The sequence below is a fragment of the Psammomys obesus genome, unplaced genomic scaffold (genome assembly GCF_907164565.1).
Source record: "Psammomys obesus unplaced genomic scaffold, mPsaObe1.curated_primary_1811, whole genome shotgun sequence".
Lineage (NCBI taxonomy): Eukaryota > Metazoa > Chordata > Mammalia > Rodentia > Muridae > Psammomys > Psammomys obesus.
Window position 1 is genome coordinate 7,401,268 of NW_026596166.1, and position 10,610 is coordinate 7,411,877.

Consider the following 10,610-nt stretch of genomic DNA (forward strand, 5'->3'; position numbering starts at 1 on the left):
TGTATATGAGTGTTTTATCTGCATTTACATCTGCCAGAAGAGGGAATCAGTTCACATTATAGATGGTTGTGAGCCACCATGCGGTTGCTGGGACTTGAACTCAGGAACTTTGGAAGAGCAGACAGTGCTCTTAACCACTGAGTCATCTCTCCAGCCCCATTCTGTGTACATTTTTAAGATACCATTCTTGTAAAGCTGGCTTTCCCATCATTTGCAACACATTTGGTGTGGATTATTTCAGTGATTATTCTAGAAGAAACATTTTATTGTGGAAACTTGTTTTCTTCAGTGGCACCAGCTCTTCTGTGTTATTTGGTTCCTAACTTTCTGTCATTCCACTTCTCTCCTTCTGCAGAAGTTCAGTTGTTTGCATGTTGTTCTCCTGGACTGATCTAACTTTCTTATGTTTTTCTTTCATTTTCAGATGAGACTGGCCACATTTAATGGGGTATGGCAGTAATCTTTACTACCATTTTTAAGCTCTTTGTCCTTCCTATGACAATCCCTAGAGATTTCTTTAAGTGTTCCAATTCAATTATAACAGTAATTTTATTTTATTTTCACTCTGCTTCCTTCTCTTCTCTCCTCTTTCCTTTTTTTTTTCTCTAACTTCAATGCACTTGTGGTTTCTGGATACTTTTAATATTATCTTCTTGTTCTTTTACAGATTCATTATTTTTTATTTCAAATCTCAGAATGCATATTTTTATTCTAGATTAAAAGAGACCCTCATCTGTTGTTCCATTTTAAAAACTATTTTTTCTCTTGCCATTATTATATAATTATATCATTTCACTGTCCCTTTCCTCCCTCTAAACCCTCTCATCTACCCCTCCTTCCTCTCTTTTGAATTCACAACCTCTTCCTCCATTAACTGTTGCATATATATGGTATATGCATAACTATTTTTAAGTATATGAACACAACCTGCCCAGTCTGTACGATATTCCTTGTACGCATGTTTTCAGGTTTACCATTTGGAATTGGATAATCAATTGGTGTGTCCTTCCTGAGGGAGACTACATTTCTCCCTCTCTCCAAATCCCTTAGTTGTCTTAGTTCTTTATGCATGGTTGAGGCCTTGTGGGATTTGATGGGTGCATTATTATTAAGTTTTTCCTTTTCACCTTGTTCCTGTATTATTATCATCTCTCTCCATTTGCTTTTCCTTTTTAGAGTGTTTGTATAGCCTCAGCGAAATTAGGGAAGTGTAGACTGTGATATACTTCCAGCCCCACACAGAATGCTATTCCCACCATAGAGCAGTGCAGGCATTATTACCAAGGAGCTCTGACCTCTCAGTGTCATACAAAAGCCACAGCTGACAGGAAGGCTCCCTTTTGGTGCTAATCATTCTATAGATCTTGATGAGTATATACCCACCATTATGCCAGCATACGGCACCTTTCTTCTGCCCTAGGTATGATTGTATTCATTCATCCTGCTTTCCTAAAACCCCTGGTAGCCACAGACTCCTTAAGGAGTCACAGTTTTGCCTTTTCACAATGTCCTACAGCTGGAACCAAAGCATTCGTAATCTTTTCAGGTCGGTTTCCTCTTTCTCTTGGTTGTATATATTTAAGATGTTCAACATGATGCTTTGATACACATATTGAAATTATGATATTCAAGGAAATAATCACACTTTTTACCTTTTATTTTTGCTTTATTGAGTTGGGTCTCTCTGTCTTGACGGTCCTGTACTTGCCGTGCAGGCCAGACTGGCCCCAAGCTCACAGAGATCTGCCTGCCTCGGTGTCCCTGAGTGCTGGGATCACAGACATGCGCCACCATGCTCAGCTGCTCTTTCTTGATTAAGAGCAACTGAAATCTATTCTCTTGGCAAATTTCAAGAAAAACGTGATATTAACTACAACCAACACACTGTACTTCAGCTCTCTAAACTCCACATCTTGCTTAATTTTGTGTCCCTCCACCAAGAACTTCCCATCCTTCCCTCCCTCCCTCAGTATCCTTGGTAAACAGTTTTATTCCATTTTTTAAAACTAAACCTTTTTAGTGTCCACATGTAAGTGAGAACAAGCAGCTTTTCTATCTGTCTGGCTTATTTCACTTAATCACTATCATAATGCTTTCCAGGCTCCTTCATGTACCCACCATTGGCAAGACTACCCTTTTGAGCCCATTTTTAAAGGCTGGATGATATTCTAATACACATATAGACTACTGATTCTTTATTTATATTCATCAACTGAAGGAGCACATAATGTGCCTATATTTCAGCATTGGGAATAATGTCACAATGAAGAAACGGCATAGATTATCCCCATGAGGTATTGATTTTGTTTTCTGTGTATACACTCCTACGAGCAGAACTGTTGGGGCATACGATTCCTCTCACCTACAATACGCTTTTATGAATCCTCCCTGTTGCTTCAGGGCCTGGTGGTTCATTTCTTATTAGTACAGAATAATTTTCTATTGTTACAACATCACAATTTACTTAGTCATCTACTGAAGGGTATTTTGGTTACTCCGTGAATTGAGCAATTATAAAGAAAATTTCTATAAACATCTACATGCTAGTTTTGTGTAGACGTAAGTCTCTGGGTAAATGGCAATGGGAGTAATCCTGTCAGACCATGTGGTACAAGTATGGTTTCGTAAGAATAAACAACAACAAAGGTCTCCCGACAGCATTCCGGGGTGGCAGAGAAGGCAGTTTCTCTTGTTCCCACCTTTCCCAGCCTTTGCTGTGCCACTGTTCTGATTCTGTTATTTAAGAATATTTACGAAGACATCTCACTGTCGTTTCTGTGTTTCTTTTTGTGGTTGTTTCAGCACACATCTTTCTCTGCTGTCTTGCACGAGTTGGCTTTCTATTGACAAACTGTGAGGCACTAAAAGGGTAAGTGGAAGCTCTGGCTTGATCATAGGACTGTCACACAGAAAAAAACATGTCTTCCTTGAAAGCTTCCCTCCACCCTCATTATTTGTAGTTGGAGCTATTTTTCTATAAAAGTACTTCTCTGCTTGTTCTGTGTTGGTCTGCTGCTGTGTATTCTGATACTAATTACTGGCCTCCAAGATCTGGTTGATGCCCAGATAAGTACATCTTCACATAAGCTGGTCTTTGTTGTGTGAATCTTGTTCTACCTAATGTTCTACCTAATGTAAAGTTGATTGGTTAATAAAGTTGCTGAAGCCTGTGACTGGGCAGAAGAGAAACAGGCAGATCTTAGGTCCCTGGAATGGACTAGGAGCATGCAACTAAGGGAAGTGTACCCTGAACACAGACTAATGGAGCAGAAGCCACCCAGGAGTCATCAGGTTGGCAAGCAATGGACATTTATATGGGTTTTAAGGGTAATATGATTAGAATACCTCAGAACCTGCCCAGCATAGTGCCTACAGCTTAGTAATAAATCATAGTCTATGTCAATTACTGGGGAACTAGCTAGTTAAAGAAAACTGCTGCCGTATTACAGTGCTCCAGAATACTTGTTCCCATCTGCTGATGGTGATGTGGAAGCCAGGGGAGGGAGGGCAACTGTTCTAATCCCAGAGCATAAGCCATGTTTTCACAGAATGACCAGCAGCCACCAGCAGCTTCTGAGATGACATCATGTGTAAGACCTGCAGTCCTCTGTGATTCTGTCCCAGAGAGAACTCAGCATTCACCACCGACCTGACATCTTACATTCACAACTTGTTTCATTCTCATGACAATCCTAGAAGGAAAGTGTTGTCAAGACCACTGTATAGTCAACAAAGTAAGGCTGAGGGCATGTGGTACCTTGACAATGCCTCCTCGGTACCCAAGAACAGTCCTGACAGACTGCAACCTGCTAAAAATTTCAAGTAAGAGAATTTCATGTGAAAAGATCCTTTCTTTTTTTCTTTAAAGATTGATAGATTGATTGATTGATTGATTGATTGATTGATTATTTAATGTATGAGTGCTCTATCTGCAGGTTCACCTGCAGGCCAGAAGAGGGTACCAGATCACATTACAGATGGTTGTGAGCCACCATGTGATTGCTGTGAATTTAACTCATAACCCTGGAAGAGCAGACAGTGCTCTTAACCACTGAGCCATTTCTCCAGCCTCTGATATCTTTTCTTTTTATAAACATGATATAGACATGTCTCTTCACTTAAAAAAAAAAAAAACAAAAAACAAATTGATTTCTCACCAGTGACTCCAAGTTGAACACAGTACCCCTTTATGGTAGTCAATCAGCCGAAGGGGGAGATTAACCACATACTATTTTCTAGTCTCACAGAATGCACTGAGAAGAAGCCTACCTCCATTGAGTGCCTTACAGTGACTGAGGAATCAATCAGCGAAGACAGGGGCAGCGGTAGGAGTGAAGAACATGAGGAGGTTAGTTCACGGACCCAAGCAAGCTACAAAAGGAAGAGAAGAGGAAAGGAAGAGAGAAAAAGGTGTTTTCACTTTATGTTTCCCAGAGCCAAAGAACAACAGTGTCAGAATGTTAAGGATAAATGATCTGAAAGATAAAATTAATATTATTTTTTTAATTTTATAAATTTAAATACTGCTCTCAAGTAACTAAAACTGACCGCCACACAGTTGACTCAAGTCTTTTAACAGGACTTATCAAAAGAATATATTACAATGTTGGAAGAATTATACTAATTTGAAGAACTTTCTTCATGAGAAGAAGTTCAGTTTTTCAATTAATATTCCTGGCAGGATTTACAATGCTATCTAAAGGTATCGCTATTCCTGAACTCAGGATGCTGTTACAACAGCCTGCTATCTTACACTGTCTTCTGGTATTTTTATCTGTCTTCACATTCACCCTGGAGGCAGAGGCATGCAGGGGGATGCTGCTGGATAGTCAAAGCCACCCAGCTGCTGATATAAGCTGCAGCTCTGAAAAGGTCACTGAGTTGATTCGTTACAAATTCTGTTCATTAAAAAAACAACTAAGTAGGTATTTCTGATGCATAGACAAGAAAAATAAAATAAACAGAGTTTTAGAACTCTGTTCTCAAGATTCTTAAAATTCTCAAAAACACCTTTAGGGTTCTCGTTTGTTTGAGCCTAGAATAATACCACTTAAAAAAAAAACAAACCCTATTTTTTGTACATGCTGCTTCTGTAAGTCTGAAAGCCACAAGACCATTGAGAGCAAAGTGAGCTGATCATGCTTATGTTGGACTTCTAAACAAATCTAATCCAAAGAGAGATCAGGTGATAAAAACACCGACTTTCATCCTTACCACAAGAAAACAAAACCGATATCCACAGCATTGATGATATATGCTCCCTGGAAATTAGATTCTTGGGGCTGTGTGTGTGGTGCTGGAGTTCGAAGCCAGGGTCTTGACTGTGCTTGCTACATCTGTGTGCTACTGCTGCGCTACACCTCCACCCACAGACACCAGATCTCAGGCATCAAGTAAACAGCGTGATTTGTTGCTCACCCGTCTGGATGCACATAGTAAGCAGGAGATGGACTGAGTAAGAAGCCAGGAAAGCGACCACCAGCAACAAGAAACTAAAATGTAAAAGAACACACGGTTACATTTTCCCCAAACTTGCCCTTTTTCATGATCTCTCCTTTGTTCACAGTCAGACAGAACTACAGACATTAAAGAAATGTTCCATATTTACAAGTTGTACTTAAATCAAAATGAAGTGCTTTTAATGTTAGGAGAGAAATCAGAAAAAAATAAACTTTACTTAAAACACAAATTCCTCATTTTGCCCTGTCTGCTGACAGTCAGCTCACCAGTGATCTAAATATTTCCTTTTAATGACTAATTTTTCCTGTTTTAAGTCTCACTGTCTTCTTCTTGTCCCATCTTCCAAACTCCTTCCCTTTCCAGTGATGTGAACCTGTTAACCATAGCCTTACTATGGTTTTATGTATAGCTATTACCATAGCTTTACTATGGTAATATCAAGATGACAATTCCTGGGCTCTATGGAGCATACACACCTTTCCAGCTCAAGCCCAAACAACGCAATCAACACATTTCTAATAACACAATTTAAAAACCTGTGTAAACACTATGAAAATAGACAGCATAGATGCTTCTGCTTATTCTCAGGAAAATCTTGACAGGGCAGGCTAGCTCTACCACTGTCCTCAGGATACCACACCAAAGTTATAGAAATCCTCTTTGTGATTCACTTAATACATAATAAGTAGTAAGCAGCCATTAAAATGACATCAGAGACCTCACAAAATAACAGTCTGATAATGCCCATTTGGTTTCACATAATGGGCCCACTGTCGGTGACACACACCTTCACGTAAAACTCCAATATATAAAACATGAATTTTTCGTGTTAAAAAAAAAATCTTTAGAAGAAAAAAACTTCTCTAATTATGGGCTGCCTAACGTGTCACATATAGTTTTTGAAACTGTCAAAGCTTGTGAGCACACTCCATAACAAAAGCAAAATACTTAAAAGCTGTTTTACTTATCAAGAAGTTTGGAAAAAAGGGAAGAAACTGAAAAGAGACTTCGCATTTTAAGTTGACAAAACAAACAAATGGCAACCTGAACAAACAAGCAAACGGGAACCCGGTGCTAGAAGCTCAGTATGAGATCTGGTTCTAAAACATCTCAGAGCTCAGAGCAGAGATGAACTTGCAAAAACAAAGCTACCCATGACAGTAAAACAATGAACATACAAAGCACTATGCAAACAAGAAGCCAGAAAACTGTCCTGGGCTAACTGGCTGCGGTGGCTTGCATGGCAATGGCGCCCACAGCTTAGGCCCAGCACTAACTGTCAGGTTAGCAAATGGTGACCAAATTAGGAAGGATCAGGAGGTGTGTCTTGTTCAGTGCCTCCTGCCTGTGTATTGGGAATGTAAGTTCTCAGCTATTCTCCAGTGCCTTGCCGGGCCTGCCTGTCGGCCACCAGCCACACCTCCCAGCGTGGTGAGGGTCAAGGGCTTACTCTCTGACACTGTACGCAAGCCCCCAGTCAAATGCTTCCTTCTATAAGCTGCCGTGGTCATGGTGTCTAGTCACATCAATGGGACACGGAAGCCAGCTCTTGAAACTAGGCACAGGACATGTACCGGGCTCCCAAACATTAAAGAAGTATTATTTAGCAACACGAGGAGGCAAGAAGGATGTTTTATTCGCACTTAAAAAAATTGCTATTAGCCTTTAATTCCAGCGCTCAGGGTGGCAGAGGCAGGCAGGATTGATGTGAGTTCGAGGCCAGTCTGGTTTACAAAGCAAGTCCAGGACACAGAGAAACACTGTCTGAAAAAAATTGCATGGCCGACACAAGTTTCAATTCACATTGGCTAGCCTGACACACGTAAGTTTGAATAAGAGACTTTTAAAATTATAAAAGAGTTGTAGATCAAGTTTTTTTTTTTTTTTAATATTAGTTACATTTTTAGAGTAATAAAAAAATCAACATCAGTCCTGTACTGCACAATGCTGTTTGGGTTAACAATCAGGTCTTAACAATATGGCTGTCAGACTCATGTCATACTGTAACACATGTGACTCATGTCATGGTGAAGCTGGGGAAACAGGCTGCTACACTGTCAACCATAAAATGTACAGCACATGCTTTCACATCTAGTATAGATTACACACTAAGAATAAATAATCAAATCATTAGTTCATAAATCAGCTGTTACAGTGCTGCATTTATTATACTATCAGATCGTATTTTTTTAAAATCATGGTTTTAGAGTACACTTTTTTATTGTTGCTGTTGGTTGGTTTTTTGAGGTTGGGTCTCACTTGAACTTCTAGGGCTGAGGAACACCCTGAATTCCTTACCTTCTTGTCTCTCCCTCCCAACTTCTGGTATTATAGGTGTGTAGCATATTCCTTCTCATTATAGGGGAATGTTAACTATAAAATAGTCTCGGACCAATCCTTTGGGTATTTCAGAAAAGGCCTTGTCACAGGCAATGCAGCTTCAGGTGTGTATTGCCTAAAGACCTCCCGGGGAGCAAGATGTGTAAGCTGATGTTGGTGATCCTGGCTCTCAGGGAGTGACTGTGTTTCTGCCTTAGTTTTAAAGAAAAAAGTTAGCAAAGGAAAATATGAAAATAAGAGTTGATTGAATTTTAAAAAGCTTACAGAATAAGGACATAAAGAAAGATTTTTATACCGTATATGATGTTTGTGTTTTCAGCTGTTTTAGCAAGAATCAAAAAGTTAAAGAGACAAAAAGTTTAAGAGACAAAAGTCTCTTAAAAACAGTCCTGTGACCTCCTCTCATAGGAACAGCAATTTTCTTTCATAGGATCTTTTGTATGTTTAGGTGCACAAATACCATTATGTTACAACTGTTTACTGCATTTACTACACTAATATGTGGACCACATTATATGAGATGATTTTTGGCCAAGGAGCAACAGGCTCTATCATATAGCCTAGATGAGTGGGAGGCTTCACCATCTAGGTTTGCTTTAGTTCTCTATAAAGATCACCTAACAATGGAACGGCTTTGTGCCACGCTTCTGAACACGGACACCCCATGTGGTAAAGCTCCCCTATTTTGGTTAAGCAATGACAATTCCCAGAATCAAGTGACTTGTTTTTCTAGATCCTCACCCTCTGTGCCCTATGGACCCCAGGAATGGCTGACCAGGAAAGGTGCTTATCTACCACATGACAGTCTCAGCACTCACCTTATCTCCCTAGCTACCCTTAACAACCACCTGCCCAAAAGGGCAAAGATTTCGGTAGCCTTCCCCTTTCCTGTAAGCCAACAGGCACATCCTTATACCAGAGCCACCCTCTACAGGTGCTTTTCCAAAGTTTACGCTATCCCTAGTTCCCTTCTTGATGTTCTTATAAAAAATGTACATCCCTCAGGCAATGTGTAACTATATGTAGCATCCTTCCAAGCTACAGACTAGTTAAGCGCAAAGATAACAAAACAACGCTAAACCTCGGAAATAATCCAACCAGGGATTGTAGACCAGTAACTTCTGGAGTTAAAATTCCTTATTTGGATAAGACAAAAACAGGCCTCACCTAAATCCAAGGATACCGGTGTTAGCCATCACATAAGCCAAGCCAAGGATGCCACTTCCCATGATGGCGTTCATCACATTGAAGACTGAGAAGCCAAACGAAGCACCTGGGGATCCCTGCCGGTGAGGTTCCTGTAAACACACATTTTAACCACATTAAATGTTTGAACTAGGAAGTTAAAATATGTCAAAACACCACTACACATTAAACTGTAGAGCCAATCTACAAACTTAAGGCTTTGTGTGAAACATTAGCTAATTAACCAGGACATGGTTAGTTCTTTGGTCAGTGTAACACAGGCTAGAGTCATTTGAGAAGAGTTGGAAGAATATCCTCATCAAATTGGCCTGAAAGGCAAGAATGGGGGGGGGGGATTTTCACAACTGATGTGAAAGGGCATAGCCCACTTTAGGCAGTGGCATCCCCAGGCAGGCTGTTCTGGGACTAAGGAAAGCAAACTGAGCAGGCCAGAGGGTCAAGCCAATAAATAGTATCCCTCCCTGGCCTCTGCTTCAGTTTCTGCCTCCTGACTTCCCTTCATGGTGGACTGCAGCTGTGAGGTGAAATAAGCGCTTTCCGTCATGGTCTTCATCACATCAACAGAAAGCGAATTTGGACATAACACTTGTTCCTTTTGACCTCTTGGTGCAACTCGAAGAACCTCGTCTTTCCGCGAGCCATGGGCTTGTGACTTCAAGAGAGGAAGAAAGGGTAAGCACAGGGTGGAGAGCAAGGGAAGGTACAGGCCTCACTCAGCTCACGTGATTCCTGAAGAATCCCCGTTGTCAGCATTGGAACTGCTGTTTCTCCCATACTAGGGCCTCAAAACTAACCTTTTATTTACACATGTAATGAATTAAACTCGCCCAGGAAGGTGATCAGGAATGCCTTACAGGAACAGCAGAAGCAAAACTATCAACTGTTACAGTTCGAGGATCAGTTAAAAAGCGGGGTGCCAGGGCTGAAAAGTAGTTCTGGGTTAGGGCGCTTTTCTAGCATGCTCAAGGCTCTGGGCTGGACCTTCAGCACCAAAGTGTGGCAGGGGCCCTGGAGTGCACACAGCCCACGACACTGGCTTAAGGTGAACCGAGGACAAGCTACGTGCACAGTATCACAGCCCTCTCCTCATCTTCACTTACGGGGACTTCTTCGCCCTGTGATTAAGTCCAGAAAAGTAACACCTCTTGATGTTTCTGCAAAGACCTCGAAAGAGTAGATGGGAGTTTCTGAGAGGCGACAGATACGAAACAACGGTGAGTCACAAAACCATGGCTCATGCTGCCGGTGTCCCAGCCCCACTCTTGACTGAGCGAGCCAAGCTACTGCCACATTCCAAACTCGGTTGGGGTCAGTGGGTCGGGCCCCACCCCAGGGTCCGTCCTCTCCTGTCCAGGACTCTTCTTGCAAGCAGTGGAGGATGCCTCAGCACACTAGCCCCGCGCGCTGTCAGAAAAGCCCACTTACGTTGCTTAGCAACGGGCTCCACTCTTCCGCAGCCGAAGCCTCGTCGGGCTGCTGGACAGAGACGTACCATCCCGGCTCGGGTTGGATGCTGCTCCGCGACGCCTGCATGCTGCTCGGCGACCGACTGCCAAGTCCATCCGCGAGCCTCTGTTCCGGCTCCACGCTCTCCCCGGCTGAGC

The 10,610-nt window shown here is 41.6% G+C and overlaps 1 protein-coding gene across 1 annotated transcript in view; it reads right to left on the reverse strand.

The window, feature by feature from the left end:
* Positions 1 to 10,603, reverse strand: part of Slc38a6 (solute carrier family 38 member 6) — a 66,375-nt gene extending 55,772 nt beyond the window's left edge. Inside the window, exons 1-3 of the mRNA XM_055595469.1 lie at positions 10,432 to 10,603; positions 8,968 to 9,098; positions 5,419 to 5,492 (exon numbers count right to left, since the gene is read on the reverse strand). Coding sequence (XP_055451444.1) covers positions 5,419 to 5,492; positions 8,968 to 9,098; positions 10,432 to 10,539 — 313 coding nt within the window. The 5' untranslated portion in view covers positions 10,540 to 10,603. The remainder of the gene's footprint in view (positions 1 to 5,418; positions 5,493 to 8,967; positions 9,099 to 10,431) is intronic.
* Positions 10,604 to 10,610: the final 7 nt, after the last annotated feature.